The 19,946-nt window shown below is 42.9% G+C and overlaps 1 protein-coding gene across 5 annotated transcripts in view; it reads right to left on the reverse strand.

Moving 5' to 3' along the window:
* SCUBE2 (signal peptide, CUB domain and EGF like domain containing 2) overlaps positions 1–2,517 on the reverse strand; it is a 64,486-nt gene extending 61,969 nt beyond the window's left edge. For 2 of the 5 annotated variants that reach the window (XM_023239545.2, XM_023239543.2), the window contains exons 1-2: positions 1,454–1,964; positions 493–615 (exon numbers count right to left, since the gene is read on the reverse strand). In XM_023239545.2, coding sequence (XP_023095313.1) covers positions 493–615; positions 1,454–1,724 — 394 coding nt within the window. In that variant the 5' untranslated portion in view covers positions 1,725–1,964. The other 3 variants (XM_023239544.2, XM_023239546.2, XM_006937084.5) reach the window with 3 other exon arrangements.
* Positions 2,518–19,946: the final 17,429 nt, after the last annotated feature.

Consider the following 19,946-nt stretch of genomic DNA (forward strand, 5'->3'; position numbering starts at 1 on the left):
ACATGCAGCTTCAAATAAGGCTGGCGCTTGGTGTACCTCTAAAGTTTGGGAGGTCACAATGCCAGCCTGAAGCCAAGAACAAGATGGAGCCTCCAGAGCCAGAAGTGGAGGGCAAGACTCCTGCACTCAGACTCCTGGGCGAGGGTGTAAACTGCCCCAGGGAGGCTCAGGATCAGCCCTTCCCTGGCAGGCACGGCTCTCCTGATTGGGGCTTTCTGCTCCCAAACTGATAGGCACCAAAAATACTAAAGCACTTCTTTTCTTTTTCACAAGCCAGACAAAAGGACATTTCAGAACCACATAAAACTGTATGATCAGCTCTAGGAAAGACCTGATGTTCCTAGTGCTTTAAGGGTCTGAAATGGATTTTGGGGGTGGGTGGTATGACCTGGGGGGGCAGAGGAGCAGCACTTTTACCAACATGAGTGGTCACTACAAGTGCTGAGGAGGTAGGGAGCTTCACCTGCTGGCCCACTCACCACAGGTACTTACCCTCACACTGCCTGCCGTCCCCTCGGTAGCCAGGCTTGCAGGAGCACTTGTAGGAGGTGAGTGTATTCTGACAGAGGGCATTGGTGTGGCAGTCATCTAGCCCTTGGGCGCACTCGTCCACATCTGCAAAAGAGCATAGCAAGCACTTGGTATGGTGCCCCAAGCCCTCTGTGATCCGGCCTTGGTCCTCTGGTAGCTTCACCTCCCACCAGAACCCCCCCTTCACTCCTCATCAGCTAAACTCTTTGGGAACCCCAGGATGAACCATCCCACTTCCAGGCTCCTTTCCCAGGCACAGCCTGTTCCCTTTGACTAGAATACACCCCCCCACACACACACACATACCCTTTCACTCACCTTCTCCAAGAAGCCTACCATGATCCCCCAGTGTAGGTGGGTGTCCTCCACGACCTGCTCCCATATTTATCTCCTTTCATAGCACATATCACAGAGAATTGTCACTCTCTGTTTTCCTGCCTGCCCTCCCCTCTAAATGGTGTCTTGATTACAGACTGAGTGGGTGTCCCTGATGCCAAGCACAGTGCCTGGCACATGAGTAGGCAATAACAAATGCCTGTTGAAGGAAAGACCAGGTTGGCAACAAAACAAAACAAAACAAAACACTGTGAAAACCAGGCAGTGTCAGCTTTCTCAGGGTTTGGGGGACGGGGGAGTAGCTTGCCCTGGGCTCTGACCACACCATCCCCAGCCCTCAGATGGAAGTGCAAAGTGGGAATGGTTCCCACACCCCATCAACCAGCTGCTCACCCTCTCAACCTGGAAACCGGCCTTGGTGGAAGTATTTCCTGGGTTGACACCACTCCAGGATGTTAATTAAAAACAAAAGTTTTGAAACTATTACGAGTCCTGTTAATACAGAACGTCCAGAGTACTTTTCTCTGGCAGCAGAAAACAAAACAAAACGAAACAAAACAAAAAACCCAGGTTTGTTGCGGCTTACGGGGTATTCCCGGATGGATCCTCAACCGGCAGAAAACTCTCCGGAGCCAACCCTGAAGCCGGCCGAACTTCCCGGCCCCAGAAGAAAAGGAGCAAAGCTGCGGAGACCTCACGGACGTACCCCGCCCGGGGCCCTCAGTTTCCCCATCTACACAATGAGGAGCCGGACCCCGGTGACTCCGGTGCCCTCCGTCTTTCTCAGCGGGTGAGAGTCTGACTAGCAGGCGCTCTCCAGGGACCCCGGGCGGCGGGACCGGGCTGGGAACTGTCATTACCCCCGTGTCCGAGGCCCGGCCGCAGCACTCAGGCCCTGGGCCTCTGGCCCAAGCGGTGGTGGTTCCGTGGCCTGGCCCGCGGGTGAGGCCCCAGGGGAGCGGGGGCCACGCGGAGCTTCCGCAGCCGAGCCCGGGGCGGGCCAGCGCGGCGCGACCCCACCAGGGGACCCGGGACCCCTTCCCGCCGCCGGCTCCGCATGCCCCTGCCAGGTGCGTCCCCGAGGCTCCGGAGGTGCGGACACTCACCCTCAGGCGGCCCTGGGGCGCGGCTCCGGCCGGGCGGGACGGCCGCGGTCAGCAGCAGCGGCAGCAGCAGCGGCAGCAGCGCCCCGGCCGTCCCGGGGCAGCCGCGGCCCAAGACCCCCATGGATGGCGCGGCGGCTGCGGGCAGAGGCGGCGAGCGTGGCGGCGGCTCCGGGAGGTGTGTGCGGGCGCCCTGCCCGCCGCGCTCTGACACCCCCGGCCCGGCCCCGCCCGGCCCCCGAGCCCCGGCCTCATTTTCACACGGTCCTCCCCGGGCCGGGGCGGGCGGCGCGGGGGGCAGTGCCTCCCCTCCCGTCCCCCTCCCTTCCCCCTCCGGGCTCGGGGTGGAGGGGGCGCGGCCGTGGTGGCCGGAGGGCGGCTGTCAGCGTCCCCAGTGCAGGCCCCGTCGCCAAACCCGCTGCTCCTGCACCCCCGCTGCTCCGTTCCAGCCCTCAGAGCCTCGTGCTCTGCCTGTTTGCAGTGCCCTACAACTTGACCCAGTCCCTCTTTGTGAGGACAAATAGCACTCTGGCCTGAAATATTCAGACTCGAGGCTCCCAGAAAGTGTCCTGTGTAGCTCAGAATCCTATACTCCCTGAGCTCCAAGGCCACCTGTAGGGCTTTCCCACCTCTCCACTTGGGGTGAGTAATGTGGTTGGACCCTCAGGAGATTCAGAGGAGACAACCCCAGCTTCCCTGCTCACCTTCACACACACTCTGCACCCTTCTCCATTCTGTCCAGCCCAAGCCTTCTGTGATCCCCAGCCCCAGGCAGTGTCCCACCTGTCTCACTGAGGCACTTGCTTAGACTGTGCCTCTCTGGTGCACTAATGGGCCAGGAATCACAGCAGAAGATGCTCATCTCACTGAACACTAGTTCAACGTGTATGTACAGGGCAGCCAAAACGTGAAGGGAAAGGGGGCTAGAGGTCAAAGGTGAGCACCAAGGACAAGAAACCACCAATTTTGCCTGAGGCACAGATGGTATCTATGACCACCTGAACTCATAATGTCAGACTGGGCCAGCTGCAGATGCAGGTGGCAAATGTGAGCTGGCCCTCCAAGCAAGACAGTCCTTACAAGGGAACCCATGTATACAGGGACTTCCCATACCCCCCTTGCCACGGATGACAGAGCCCACTACGGTCAGCATCACTCCAGGAACAAATGCAGCTACAATTTCGAGATGCAAGAAAATACTGAGTGGCTTTAATCAGAGCTCCTCTTTATCCAATTTTGTCTGTAAATATACATACGTACATACATACATACATACATACATACATACATACATATGTGTATGTGTGTATATATTTACAGGAGAAAATTCAATAATGAATATATATGAATAGTGTATATATAGATCTATCTATTCACACACAAAAACACACCTTTGGTAATCAGAAAAAAAATAAACATCACAAAAAATACCCACCTAACTCATGCACAAAAACATGTCTTCCTGGGGTCCATGCCCTTCCCAGAGCTCTCCACTCTGTAGCACTACACCCCGACTGCGGCCCCTGTCCTTCCCATGCCCATGGGCCTAGGTGAAGACTGCCTCTTTGGGCCTTCATTGTTAGTGCTGCTGCCTGATGGAGAATCTGAGAAAATAACTTTTCTGTGGTTGTTTTTCTTTTGACCTTTTCATCGCCAGTGAAGGCAGGCAGGTTGCATCCCTCTTTCTGTCTTTGCCACTCCCTCCTATCCCCTTTTGTTTGGTACCGAGAGACACTCCGCTATTTTTAGTCATAAGGATGGTTTTTACACATTTGTAAATCTTCACTTAGTGAAATGTTCCCTCCGCCTTTGTCTTTGTGTCCTTAATGGTAGCCATAAATTACCGCTTTCTTTTCTCTTCGCTGCATCAGGCTTCATTGCTTTTGAAATGATCAAAGTTATTTTCTTTTAAAATCCAACTAGAAACTGCCCATTGTGTGGCACAGACCTCTTTAGCTCCAGTCAAAGCATAGAAATACATAAAGCTGCCCATTAAACTCTATGGGAGCCTCCTCCAGCCCCTTGTGCCTGGTAAAGAAATAAGACATGTGCTGTTCTTTCCCTTCACCATTTCCCCAAGTTTATGTTTCAGGAAGAATACAAATTAATTATGATAAGACCCAGTGTTTTGCTTAAGAGGGTCAGTTTTGTCATGTTTCCTGGAAAAGTTCACCACTGGCGCAAATCTCAAAAAAATGTTCTGAATCCTATTTTGTTTGCCCCGACTTCCACACAAATGTGCTTTCAGCTGGTTGGCTCCCAGACTCCTGGGCAACCTTTCTGACACTTCAGATTAAAGTCAGTATGGTTTACAACTGGAAATTTCCATAGGGGAAAGGCTCCAGGGGAAATTTGTGTTCAAATGTCAATGTTTTCAGTGTTCCAATGTCAGGAGGGACTTGGTGAGCCCTGCACTAGCTGCCATCTGCCCTCTATTGTCCAGCTGAGGTCTCCACAAACTTCTCTGAGAGACCACAGCCACTGTCCCTAGACTGAGGCTGTATCTCCCTCCTCCTCTCCTTCTCCCTTGCCTCAGGCTGAGAGGCCAGTGAACAAGACCTGAGAGGGAAGATAGCCCCAATCAGCCCATCTCACCCATGTGGGCTTCTAGCACAGAAAGACTGTGGAGACAGAAGACCCTGGGTGCCTCTGCACCATGTATGGCTAGGTTAAACTCTGTATTCACCGGACCCCTTTCAATGCCCATCTTTTTTTATTTCTCAGCAGCTTTTGGAAACTCTTTTTGGAAACTCCTTTTCCCTGGATTTTCATCACAGCAGGCCAAGCTCCTGATTTTTCTCCTACCTCTCAGGAAATGCCTTCTCAATCATCTTTCTGGGATCCTCTTTCTACATCCCCTCCTGAAAGTTCACCCATTCCCTTGTTTCCATAACAGAAATCTCCAGTTTGGATCTCTTCCCATAACTTCAGTTCCATGTATCCAATTGCTTACTGGATACCTCCACCTTGATCTCACCTAGGTCTCTCAGATTCAAGATGTTCAAAAAAGAGCTCATCTTCTGCCTCAAACCTGCTCCTTTCTAAGTGCTCCCTCTCTCAGAGAAGGGTGCCACCATTCTGCCAACACCAAGTCAGAGACCTGGCGGCCATCCTAGACTCCATTCCCTCCCTACTACATGCAAACAACTGTGTCAAGTCTATCTTCTTATCATCTCTCAGAACCATCCTCTCCCTCCATGCAAGCCTCCAGAACTCAGGGCCTCATCATCCCTCACCTGGTCTATTACTCCTAGTCTGTGGTTCCTTACTAGTCTGTCTACAGTCTCACCCATCTTCCATAGGGGATGCCAGAGTAAAATGTAAATTTCATCCCACTGTTTCCAGTCTTCCTCAGGCTAAAGTCAAAACTCCCTTGATGCAACCACTCTGGAGAACTGTTGGGTGGTAGCTACTAAGACAAAAACGTGCCTACACACTTCTAGGTATATACCCAAGAGAAATGAGTACACATGTTCACCAAAAGACATGTACAAGAATGTTCATAATAGCTATAGTCACACTAGCACAAAACTGGAAATAACCCCAATGGCCGTCAACTAGAAAATGCATAAGCAGATTGCTGGATATTCATTCAATGGAATACTATGGAGCAATCAAATGAACAAAATCTCAGACGTTCAACAACACAGAGATATCTCATGACCATCACATTGAGTAAAAGAAGCCAAACACAAAAGGCTAAAATTGTACAAGTCCACTTCTCTGAAGTTTAAGAACAGACAGAACTAATTAACAGCAACTGAGGCCAGAATAGTAGTTCCCTCTGAGGATGGGGATTGACTGGGAAAGGCATGAAGGAAACTTCTGGAATGCTGGAAATGTTTTAGGTCTTGATCTGGGTGGTGATTGTATGGATTTATATACATATGTAAAAATTGAGATGTTGGCTTAAGCTTAATGCACTTTACTGTGTTTTACCTAAGTAAGCTGAAACAAGAACTGCCTAGTCAAAGACTTTTATGATCTGATCCCATTCTACCTTCCAGCTTCTCTCCTATCATTCTCTCACAGGCTATGCTCCAGAGACATCAAACTACTTATACCAGTAGTTTATCATTTTTCCTTCATACATCTTTTCTTTTGCCCACACTCTTCCCTGGCCTAAAAAACATGGAAGTGGGTCTCAAATATTTAGGGGTGCCTGAGTGGCTCAGTCAGTTAAGCATCTGACTTCAGCTCAGGTCATGATCTCACAGTTCATGAGTTCAAGCCCTGCATTGGGCTCTCTGCTGTCAGCATGGAGCCCGCTTCAGATCCTCTGTCCCTCCTCTCTCTCTGCCCCTCCCCTGCTCACATGTGTGTACACACTCTCTCCCTCTCTCAAACATAAACAAAAATAAAACTTCAAAAACTAAATATCTAGCAAATGAAATGATACATCTTATCCAGTAATATGAATATTACTATGCCTCAGAGAAAAAGGTGTTTGCTGAGATGTCCCCCCAAAAGCAATGAGGTATGGATGAAAGTTCCGAAGTCTGCAGGTTAGCAGTTCCTAAGAATTAATGCTAAAAGGAAAACCTATCTGTTCTTGTTCACCTGTTAATTTCTCCTCCATGGATGGCTTTCACATTTCCTGAAAAACTTTTTCAATATGTCTGAGCTGGATGTGAGGCAGCAAATGTTTCTAGTTGCCTACTCATCCCCATCTGCTCCTTTCTCTTTCCTAACAGTTAGTCATCCCTTCCTAAGGCAGGCCACGTTCCCGAGGGAAGCTGCCCCATCCTCAACTTCAGGCTCTGGACTTGGCTGAGACAGTATCTTTCATTCTATTCCCTTGCAACAGTCATGGGTTCAGGGATAAGCATATGACAGCACTCTAATCAGAGTGAAGCTCAGTCCCTTTGCTTGAAAGGCTGGAATGGAAGTGTTCTCTTTTCTTCCGGGGATGTGGTTGCAGTGAGTGAGAAACTGTAGTAGCCATCTTGGTACCAACCTGAAGAGGGTAAACCAAGGGAAACACTAGAGCCAACCCAGAGGCACTCCCCACCTCAGGGTCTCTAGTTCTATGTGCCAGTGCACATTCTTATTGTTTGAATTGGGACTGTTTCTTTGTTTTCAAATTGTGGTAAAATATATGCAACATAAAATTTACCATTTTAACCATTTTTAAGTGTACAATTTAGCAGCATTGTGCAACTATCACCACCATCCACATTCAGATCTTTTCTCATCTGCAAAACTGAAACTGTTCCCATTATACAATAACTGCTCATCCCCCTACCCCAACCCACCCCAGCTCCTGGCAACCACAATTCCACTTTGTTTCTATGAATTTGACTACTCCAAGTTTCCTTATATGAATGGAATCATGCATTATATGTGGCTGGCTGGTTTCACCAAGCATAAAGTCTTCATGGTTCCTCTATACTGTAGCCTGTGTCAGAATTTCCTTTTTTGTTTTTTAAAGTAAATGCACAATTTTTTAAAGTTTATTTATTTATTTTTGAGAAAGAAAGTGTGTGTGCACGTGTGCGTGCAAGTGGGGGAGGAGCAAAGAGAAAGAGGGAGAGAATCCCAAGCAGGCTCTGCACAGCAGCATGGAGCCCGATGTGGGGCTCGAACTCACGAACTGTGAGGACATGACCTGAGCTGAAATCAAGAGTCAGGATGCTTAACCGACTGAGCCACCCAGGTGTCCCTTTCCTCTCTTTTAAAGTCTGAATAATATGCCACTGTATGTGTATTTCACATTGTGTTTATTCACTCATCAGTGGGTTGCTTCCACCCTTTGGCTATTGTGAATAATATGATTATGAGTATGGGTGTACAAGTATCTTTTTATGTCTCTGCTTTCAATTCTTCTGAGTATATATCCAGTAGTGGAATTGTTGGATCATAATAGCAATTCTATTTTTAATTTTTTTAAGAACTTCAATACTGTTTACCATATCAGCTACACCATTTTTCATTCCTACCAGCAACGCACAAGAATTCCAATTTCTCCATATCCTCGCCAAAACTTAGTCTGTTTTGTTTTAATTTTTTTTTAATGTTTATTCATTTTTGAAGGAGAAAGAGTGTGAGCAAAGGAGGGGCACAGAGAGAGGGAGACACAGAACTTAAAGCAACTCCAGGCTCTGCATTGTCAGCACAGAGCCAGATGTGGGGCTCGAACCCACAAACCATGAGGTCATGACAGGAGCCAAAGTCAGCTGCTTAACAGACTGAGCCACCCAGGCACCCCTGTTTTGTTTTGTTTTGTTTTGTTTTAAATAATAGCCATCCTAATGGATGTGAAGGGGTAGTTCACTGGGTTGTTTTTTTTTTAAATTAGGTTTCTGTTATTTACAGCCCCCAAATATTCCTATTCAGTTCCATATAAGCCTCCACTGGGAAACTTTGGCTGAGTAGCAGGTGATCCTCTCAATGAAGTGGAAGAAAGATAGTTGGGTAGAATTGAATCCTCTTAGGAGCCTAAGAGATAAATGACTGTTTTATTTACAAGGTTGATGTTATCTTGGTGTAAATGCCAGGACTCCATTTATTTTTTTCAATGGTTCTAAAAACCACATCAACATTCTCTTTTGCTTAGAGAGGGTTACAAATCCTTCCAGTAAATACTTAAAAATGATAATACTTAACATTTGAGTGAATACAAAATGTCAGATGCTATTCTAAGTACTTCATGTGCATTAGCTCATTTTATCCTCATGGAAACTCTGTGAAGTGGATATCACCATTATCTTTATTTTACAGATGTAGAATTTGAAGTGAAGAGAGGTTAAGTAACTTGCTAGAAAGTGGCAGATCAGGACGCAATGCCAAAATGTCTGCCATCTGATCCTTCTTCTTAACCACTGCTCTGTACAGCCCACATGTGCCAGGCATTGTGTTAGGCATTATACAAGACACAAAGATGAATCAGAGGCAAATCCTGCCCTCAAAGACCTAAAAGTCCATTCTCAATACCTCTTCCAAAATATACAGTGACAATTCCTGCTTATGGGGCACCTGGGTGGCTCAGTAGGTTAAGTGTCTGACTTCAGCTCAGGTCATGGTCTCACAGTTTGTGAATCTGATGCCCTCATCGGGCTCTGTGCTGAATGAAGCTCAGAGCCTGGAGCCTAATTCAGATTCTTTGTCTTCCTCTCTCTCTGCACCTCTCCCACTTGCACTGTCTCTCTAGCTCTCAAATAAACATTAAAAAAATTTTTTTTAATCTTTAGTGAAATCAACTAGAAAAAAAAATTAGAGGTATAAAAATTAGAAGAGAGGCATATTGTAGGAAATATAATTGTATATCTGGAAAATCTATGAAAATCAACTGAAAAACTGCTACAAGCAATAAGAAATGCAGTAAACTAGTACGGAACAACATCAAAATACAGAAATCAAGTTTTCTCAATATAAATGATGTGATATAAAAATACCCTATTTATAATAAGAACAACAAAAAATTAAATACCTTGGAATGAATACAGAAAGAAATATTCAAGCCTATGTGAAGAAAAGATTTTAAATACTACTAAAACACCATCCAAAAGAAAACTTGAACAAGTAGAAATATAACATGCTATTGGACAGGAATACTTGACATCATAAAAATGTCAGTTTTCTATAACTTAATTAAAACTTTTAGTGTAATCCAAGAGGTTTTTTTTTTAACTAGATAAATTGATTCTAAAGTTTACACAGAAAAATAAAAGAGCAAGAATAATGAAAAAGTGTGAAAAAGAAGAGCAATGGTGGGAGAGGTGGATCCATACTACCACATATTAAAAGATGTTACGAAACTCAGTAAGCAGACAGTGTAATGTTCGCATTAACAGAGATGGAGTGCTAATGGAGTAGGATATAATATCCAGAAATAGCCACAAAATTATACACAGATGTACAATATAATAAAGCTGACATCTCATTGGAGAAAATATACACCACTAAATAAATGGTATTGGGACAAATGAGTAGCCACTTAGACAAAAATGAGGTCAAATCCATTCCTCATGTCTCCCTGAGTTAATTTCAAATGCATAAAAGACTTAACTTTTCTAAAAATTCCAAAAGTACAGAAAGAAAAATGGGAAAATACCTTCATCGGAAAGTCTATCACCCAAAATCCAGAAACCATAAAAGATTAAGAAGTTCAACCATTCAGGGGCACCTTGGTGGCTCAGTTGATTAAGCGTCCAACTCTGGATCTCCACTCACGTCATGATCTCACAGTTCACGGAATCAAGCCCTGCATTGGGCTCTGCACTGGCAGCCGAAGCCTGCTTGGGATTCTCTCTCTCTCCCTCTTTCTCTGCCCCTCCCCAACTTGTGCTCACTTTCTCTCTCTCTCAAAATAAATAAACTTTTAAAAAGGTTCAACCTTCCAAAAATATACTCTGATTTTTTTAATGTTTATTTATTTGAGAAAGAGAGAGAGAGAGAGCAGGAGCATGAGTGGGGAGGGGCAGGCAGGGCAGGAGAGAGAGAATCCCAAGCAGGTTCCACACTGCCAGCACAGAGCCCAACACAGGGCTTGATCTCACCAACCATGAGATCACAACCTGAGCCAAGGTTAAGAGCCGGATGCTTGGGGTGCCTGGGTGGCTCAGTCGGTTATGCACCCGGCTTCAGCTCAGGTTATGATCTCCCGGTTCTTGAGTTCAAGCCTGCATCGGGCTCTGTGCTGACAGCTCAGAGCCTGGAGCCTGCTTCCGATTCTGTGTCTCCCTTTCTCTCTGCCTGTTCCCTGGTTGCACTCTGTATCTCTCTCTCTCCCCCCAAAATAAATAAAAACTAAAAAAAAAAAAAAAAAGTCGCTTAAACCTACTGAGCCACCCAGGCACTCCACTCTGATGTTTTAAAAACATGATAAGTAAGGTCAAAAAATCAATAATAAACTGGGAGAAATATCTTCATATCAGGTCACAAAGGAGTAATATCCCTCATACATAAAGAGCCATTAGATATCAATAAGACCAGAAATCCAAAAGGAAATAGGCAAAGGATATGAATTAAAAGAAATATAAGTGAATCTTAAACATATGAAACAAGAATCCAAAGTTTGATTATACACTCTCCTTGCAAGACTAGGGAAATGGGTATTTCAAACATTAGTGGTAAGAGTGTATATGAACATAAATTCTACAAAAAGCAATCTTAAAATATTGATTTAAATAAATACATGTATATATAATACAGATTGACTCTCATGTCTAAAAAAATGACATCTGGACAAAGCCATTCATTATAGCCTGTTTGTGGCAGCAAAAGATTAGAAGCAACTCAAATGTCCATCAATAAGTGGCTGGAAATAGAAATTATGTGACATCCATAAAATAGAACATTATGCAGCTGCAGAAAGGAATGAGGAAGCTCTATACATTTTAATAGGGTTTTTTTAATGTTTATTTTTTGAGAGAGAGATAGAATGCAAGCAGGGGAGGCACAAAGAGAGAGGCAGACAGAATTGGAAGCAGGCTCCAGGCTCTGAGCTGTCACTACAGACCCCGATGCAGGGTTTGAACCCACAAGCCGTGAGATCATGACCCGAGCCAAAGTCAGATGCTTAACCAACTGAGCCACCCAGGAACCCCCATTTTAACAGTTTTAATACAGAAAGATCTCCAAAATATACTTTTTTTTTAAAGTAGGTTCCACACCCAGTGTGGAGCCCAACACAGGCTTGAACTCACCACCCTGAGATCAAGACCTGAGCTGAGATCAAGAGTTGGACACTTAACCAACTGAGCCACTCAGGAGCCCCTGCAAGATATACTTTTAAATGAGAAAAACAGGGGCACCTGGGTGGCTCTGTTGGTGGAGCATCAGATTTGGTTCAGGTCATGATCTCACTGCTTGTGAGTTCAAGCTCCACATCAAGCTTGCTACTGTCAGCACAGAGCCCACTTTCGATTTTCTGACTCCTCTCTTTGCCCCTTCCCCACTTACACTCTCTCTCAAAAAAAAAAAAAAAAATCTTAAAAAAAAAATGAGAAAAACAAAGTGCAGAATAATGTAGATATTCTGCCACCTTCTGTGTAAAGAAGAAAAACAAGAATCTGTATTTGTATTTGTTTACATATACATAAAGAATCTAGAAAGATATACAAGAAATTAAGGAAATGGCTGGATAGATGGGAGTGGAGGATGGGAGGGAGGTTTCCAGTGATTATCTCTTTATATGTTTAGGTTATTGAGTCATGTGACTATATTGCCATAGAAGAAGAAGGAAGAGAAGAACTGGAGTGGAGGTGGTTTTTATTATCATGACCACCAAAGTAACTGAAAACTGAATGAAGTCTAGATCCCAACAATTTTTGAAAATCATGAAAATTTTCAGTGTGAGGTTTGTTTGTAGTCCATTTTCAGCCATAAAGTATAAGTGAATTTTTCCTGCTGCCCTAGAATTGTTGACACCTGACTATGGTAAGTTATCATCCTGGACCAATTTAGGCGAAAGAGGCAACAGGTAACATTTTTTTAATTCTTGTGCAACATTGCTAACTATTGCCCAAAGCCTGTGGGAAGAGAATGGGAAATCAAAATACACACACACACACACACACACACACACACACACACACACAACTGGTCAGTCTTTAAAATTATCATATAAGATTACTGATATTAGAGATACTATTATCCTTTTAAATGAGCTCTTAGAGCCTATTAATAATAAGGTAATATGTCAAAGTGTGACCTAGGATTCCTTGCAATTACCTGTTTATCCATTCTGCAATTTTCTTGCAGAAAACTAACAATGCCCTTTCATTTATTACTAAGTCAACACAAGCAAGTTTGTCAATTATTCTTTTATTTTTTAAGTTCACTTATTTATTATTTTAGGGGACAGAGAGAGAGAGATGGAAGGGGCAGAGAGAGAGCGAGAGAGAGAATCCCAAGCAGGCTCCCACTGCCAGCGCAGAGCTCCACACTGGGCTTGAATCCATGAACAGTGAGGTCATGAACTGAGCAGAAATCAAGAGTTGGCCACTTAACCAACTAAGCCACCCAGGCACCCCAATTATTTCTTATTTCTAAAACACTATTCATGCCAATATTCAAGAAAAAAAGAAAAGAAAAAAATAGAGTTCATATATCGTATATCAAAAACTGGGGCAGCATATGTAATAGAAGAAACAGGGACTTACAGTTAGGTAAATACATTTGTAGAAAAAGTAGCCCTTATTTCCGTCTTGCTACCATGACACCAAAGGGATGATGATGAAGTTTCTACAATGAACATGTATTACTTTTATAATTAAGAAGACAGCTCAGGTCATGACCTCTCAGTTCGTGAGTTCAAGCCTGCATCAGGCTCTGCGCTGATAACTCAGAGCCTGGAGCCTGCTTCTGATTCTGTCTCTGTCTCTCTCTGCCCCACCCTCACTTGCGCTCTGTCTCTCTCTCTCAAAAATAAACATTAAAAAATTAAAAAAAAAAAAGAAGAGAGAAGATTTTTTCTAATGTAAATGAGTATAGGTTGAGTGTGCAGACAGCCCTGAATGTTAATTCTGATCCTGTCATTATTATCTGGGAGATCTTGGTCAGAGTCTCAGTTTTCCAATAGATAAACTATAGATACCTGCTTTGCTGGGTCAAAGTTACGGATGACACTGTGTTTGTGAAGCGCTGAGTACAGGTTCTGGCACAGAGTGGGCACACAGTGAAAGAGAGTCTCATCCCCCACACACCCAGTAGAGGTAAGACCCATGGAAGCCAAGGCTGGCTGGTACCATATTCCTAAGTTCTTCTATTTGGGCTATTCTATGGCTATGACAAAGCACAGGTACTTGCCCCTGCCTGTCGCAAGAAACCTGATTATTAATCCATACCCGTGGCATGACTGCAATTAGGAAACTTGGAATTTCTGGAGATAAGCTAGCTCTGTTCAGATCCCAGAGGGTGTTTCGCTTTTTTGTGCTAATGAGGTTTCAATGCAGGAAACTGAATGGCTCTAAAATTACCTAATATAGAGAACTGAGAACTCATGAAATGCTTGGAAAAGCAAGAGGGCTAGGCTTCAGGGATAATTCCCAAAGACACCAGAACTCATCTGCAGGGAAGCCACCATTTCTGCACAACCAGGGCAAACCTCAAGAACTCTCCAAGTAGCTGTGAATTCAGATACCTGAGCTTGAACTCTGTCACTAGTTATCTAATGTAACTTTGGGCAAGTTACTTAACCTCTCAAGAATCAAGATAAGGAAGTTGCCATCATAGTATCTGCTTCTCAACACCTATGGAATTATTTATACAACTTTGTTTATGAGCAAAAACAAATAAATCCAAAAGCTAATGGAAAATAGCCTCTGTCTCACCCCTACTTTTCAAATCTCGCATGAGTACATTTCACTAGCAGAATATAGGTCACATCCAGGACCCTAGCTGCAAGGGAGCCTAGAAGAGCTGTTTATGCTGGTTTGTTTTTTGGGTTTTTTTTTTTAGCTTGGCAGACTATGCAGTGCTGGAAGGAATACTAGAGGGACTTGGAAGTCAGTGCTGACGACCAAATAAACAAATCTATCACAGAAAGAGTTATTTAGTTCCTACTAAACTGGGGCAACTTCTGTCAATAGGGGGATCCAAAAGTAGTCAAGGCCAAGCTCATTGTGCTCACTGGAAAATGTAGCAAGACATTTTTTTGGTTGCCTCTCAAGCCTCCATAACCCATTATCTACTCCTAACAATGCACAGATTTTCATTCATTCATTTCATTCAGGTATCCATCCACCTCTCCCCTAAGTAACTCATGTGCTTTGGAAAACTGACCCAAATTCCATCTCCAGGAGTTGGCCCTAATTGGTTTATATAAATTAGCACATTCCATCTTCTTGGCCACAGTCATTGGTACAAGGACTAGTCTCTCCCAAAAAAAAAATGATTTAAATTTCACATTCCCTCTCCACACAGGATCCAAGTGGTGAGAGTATAATTTACAATTCATTGTTTTCAACTATAGATTTCTTTGCTGTTTCTTGTTCATCTTCATCCATTCCTACATCCATTTCTTCTTCTTCATCTTGTTCTGTGTCTTCTGTTGTGTCTTCTGTATATACATAGAAAATGAAATATTATTCAGCCCTAAGAAACAAGAAGATCCTGCAATTTGTGACAACACTGATAAACCTGGAGGACATTATGCTAAGTGAAATAAGCCAGATAAAGAAATAAAAATACTATGTGATCCCACTTGTATATAGAATCTAAAAAGCTTATATAGTATCAAAGTATATATAGTATATATAGTTAAAAAGTATATATAGAAGTAGAGAGTAAAATGGTAGGTTACCAGGGGAAGGCGCATGGAAGAAATGGAGAGATGGTTAAAGAGTACAGAGTTACAGTTATGTAGGATGAATTAGTCTAAAGATCTAATGTACAGCATGATGGTTATAGTTGGCAACACTGTATTTTATACTGGAAATTTGCTAAAAGAGTAGAATTCAGGTGCTGTCACCACACACACAAAACTCAAAATTTTCTGTTTATCAAAATTCACCATTAACAGAATAAAGGTAAATCACAGAAGGGAAGAAGATATTGCAATATCTATTAATAACTAATTGGTCATATCCAGAATATACAAAGAACCATTACAAGTCAATAAAAAAAAGAGAGACAAATCAATTTTTAAAAATGAGCAAGAAACTTGAACAGGCACTTCATCAGAAAGGATAGCCAAGTAGCCAAAACACAAATGAAAATGTACTCAATGGCCAAAATGAACAAATCAGGAGACTATAGATGCTGGCGAGGATGTGGAGAAAAAGGAACCCTCTTGCACTGTTGGTGGGAATGCAAATTGGTGCAGCCGCTCTGGAAAGCAGTGTGGAGGTTCCTCAGAAAACTAAAAATTGACCTACCCTATGACCCAGCAATAGCACTGCTAGGAATTTATCCAAGGGATACAGGAGTACTGATGCATAGGGGCACTTGTACCCCAATGTTTATAGCAGCACTCTCAACAATAGCCAAATTATGGAAAGAGCCTAAATGTCCATCAACTGATGAATGGATAAAGAAATTGTGGTTTATATACACAATGGAATACTATGTGGCAATGAGAAAGAATGAAATATGGCCTTTTGTAGCAACGTGGATGGAATTGGAGAGTGTGATACTAAGTGAAATAAGCCATACAGAGAAAGACAGATACCATATGGTTTCACTCTTATGTGGATCCTAAGAAACTTAACAGAAACCCACGGGGAAAGGGAAGAAAAAAAAAAAGAGGTTAGAGTGGGAGAGAGCCAAAACATAAGAGACTGTTAAAAACTGAGAACAAACGGAGGGTTGATGGGGGGTGGGAGGGAGGGGAGGGTGGGTGATGGGTATTGAGGAGGGCACCTTTTGGGATGAGCACTGGGTGTTGTATGGAAACCAATTTGACAATAAATTTCAACGTTTATTTATTTTTGGGACAGAGAGAGACAGAGCATGAACGGGGGAGGGGCAGAGAGAGAGGGAGACACAGCATCGGAAACAGGCTCCAGGCTCTGAGCCATCAGCCCAGAGCCCGACGCGGGGCTCGAACTCACGGACCGCGAGATCGTGACCTGGCTGAAGTTGGACACTTAACCGACTGCGCCACCCAGGCGCCCCAATAAATTTCATATATAAAAAAAAAAAAAGAAAATGTACTCAATATCATCAGTCATTTTAGGAATGCAAATTAAAACCACAATAAGATACCACTGTACTCCTATCAGAATGGCTAAAAATAAAAGAAGATTGACAATATTAAGCGTTATCTAGTATGCACAGCAAGGAGAATACTCCCACCCTGATGGTGGAGTGAAAATTGATACAATCACTTTGGAAGAGTTTGACACATGTAGCCTACCAACAATTCCCCTTCTGCATATATATATAAATCCATATCCAGGAGAAATATATGCACATTTTCACTCAGAGACTTCAAAGGAACTTCCTCAGCACCATTATTCATAGTAACCAAATCCTGGGAACAGCCCAAGTGACCATCAATAGCAGAATGGATAAATAACTTCATACTACACAGTGTACTGTTACTATCAGCAATTAAAATGAATGAACTTCAGCTACACTAAAAAAAAAAAAAAGAAGATAACCCTCACAAAGTTAACACTGAACAAAAGAAACCATACACAAAAGAAGAGGACACATTGTATGATTCCATTTGTCATCAGTTAAAGAATAGGCCAGCAGTTCTCAAAGAGCTGTCCCAGCTCAGCAGCATCAGCATCATCTGGTAACTTGTTAGGAGGGAAAACTCTCCACCTTCAGTACACACTGAATCAGAAATTCTGAGGATGAGTTCCAGAAATCTGTTTTAACAAATCTTCCAGCTGATTCTCATGTACACTGCAGTTTGAAAACCACCGGAAACAATAAAATTGATCTATGGTGTTAGAAGTTAGGATAGTGATTGCTTGTGGGTGTGGGGAGGAGGGAGGGCCACATGAGGATTGAAAGCAGCAGTAATGTTGCATTCCTTGGCCTGGGTGGGAGTTACACAAGTGTTTTCAGTTTCAGTGGTGGTAATTTGCTGATCCAAATGCACACTTATGATCTGTGCACATTGTCATTTGTGTGCTATATTTCATTTACAAAACCTACTAAGTATTACATGATAAAACTGAGGAAATCTTCCCCAAAACAAAGACAAAATGATGGGAAAATGAGTGAGTAGGAAGATGAGGTACAGGGCATATAGTATCTCAATAACAGACATTCCAGAAAGAGAAAACAGAAAAAGAAGAGGAGGAAAGCATCCAAGGAATAATTTAAGAAAATTCCCTGGAGGGGCAGCTGGGTGGCTCAGTCAGTTAAGTGCCCAACTTTTGCTCAGGTCATGATCTTGCCGTTCGTGGGTTCGAGCCCTTTGTTGGGCTCTGTGCTGACAGCTCAGAGCCTGGAGCCTGATTTGGACTCTGTATGTGTGTGTGTCTCTCTCTGCCCCTCCCCTGCTAACACTCTGTCTTTGTCTCTCAAAAATAAGTAAACATTAAAAAAAGAAAAAAGAAAGAAAGAAAAAGACATAGAAAAAGAAAATTCCTGGAAATGAAGCCCATTAATCCAAATTAATTGAAAGGGCCTATTAAGTGCCTAATAATGGATGAAAACACACACACACCTAGGCAAATTTCATCATCAGAAATAAAAAAAAAGACGCCACAAGCTCCCAGAAGGAAAACACAGGTCACATACAAAGGGTCAGTCGTCAGAATGGCTTTGGACTGCTGAGTAGTGACCCTGGAAATTAGAAGGCATGAGGCAATGCATCTTAAATTAAGAAAAAGTATTTCCAAGCTAGAAGTCTATATTTTTCCAAACTAGGAATCTGTAAGAACAGAATAGCATTTTCATTCATGTAAGATCTCAGAAAATGTACAGCTGATTGCTTCCTAGGGATGTTACCGGAAGATATGTTCCACTAAAACAAGGGAATAAACTAAAGAAAAGGAAGGCATGGGACCCAGGAAGACAGAATATTTAATACCGGAGAGTACAATAACCACAGCCTCTATACAATGAGGCTGAGTGTATACAGTATACAGTGAGATGCCCTGCAGCCAGGATGATGGTGAGAGGAGACCTCAGGATGACAGTGGGCCCCAGGCAGTCACCAGTCCAGCCTGGAGCAGGTCCAAGGACCCAGGAGAGACTTCTTTAAGAAGACAGGAATGCACTGAACATCCTGGTGCAAACTAATGCATTAAGAGGAGATTTTTGACAACTAGCTAAGGGTTCAAGTTTAAATTAGTGGTTAACTCAAGGACGCCAAACAAAGAAACTCTGGAGGAACCACTTGTAAGGACTACTCTAGCCCCAGAGCTCCCATAACACCACTCAAGGCTGAGCTCATATCTTCTCTCTCTCCCAAACCCCCAATTTATCTTCTTCCTCTCTATACACAGGTGTTGATCCTAAGGGTACTTTCCCTAATAAATATCCTACACACTAAGCTCCGTCTCACAGTTTGCTTTCTGGACACACCAACTTACAATACAAGACAACTCCAGAGTAAAGAAAATTTGGGGAGGGAAGGACAATCATCATATTTTACTATACTATGCATCTATCAATAAAATTTATATAACTATAATAATGTAAACTTTACCTATTGATCTACCCAAAACTACCATATCATTTTATCAAGAGAATAGGAGAATGAGGAAATGTGCATATGACCTGGAAGTATAGGAGGAAAGAGATAAATCCCCAATTTCTGTAGCCCTGGAAGTATAGGAGGAAAGAGATAAATCCCCAATTTCTGTAGCCCTGGAAGTATAGGAGGAAAGAGATAAATCCCCAATTTCTGTAGCAAAAAATCATAGCAACCTATCAAGAAATAAAACCTAAGATAAAAAATCAATAAGAGCAATTATAGGCAGTTATTTAGAACCACAGGGGTAAATACCAAAATAATTGGCTAAAAAGGAGATGCAAGTGGTTACATTTGCTCCCAGGCAGAGGGAGGGTAGGTAAGGGATTGATTGCTATTTTTCACAGCAAATTTTACAGAATTAGTTGGTTCTTCAAACTTTGAGCATGTCTAACTATCATAAAAACACAGCTAAAATTGTGGATAAAAAGGAACCCTTGTGCACTTTGCACTTTTAGTGGGAATGCAAACTGGTGAAGCCACTCTGGAAAACAGTATGGAGGGTCCTCAAAAACTTAAAAATAGAATTATCATATGATCCATAATTCCACTACTGAATATTTACCCAATGAAAACAAAAACACTAATTCAAAAGATACATACACCCTTATGTTTATTATAGCATTATTTACAATAACCAATATATGGAAGCAAACCAAGTGTTCATCCATAAATGAATGGATATAGAAGTGGTACATACATACACACACAGTGGAATACTACTCAGCCATGAAAAGAATGAAATTCTGTCATTTGCAACAACATAGACAGATCTAGAGAGTATTATGCTAAGTGAAATAAGCCAGAGAAAGACAAATACCATATGATTTCACTCATATGTGGAATTTAAGAAACAAAACAAAGAAAAAAAA

This window comes from Felis catus, chromosome D1 (genome assembly GCF_018350175.1).
Source record: "Felis catus isolate Fca126 chromosome D1, F.catus_Fca126_mat1.0, whole genome shotgun sequence".
NCBI lineage: Eukaryota > Metazoa > Chordata > Mammalia > Carnivora > Felidae > Felis > Felis catus.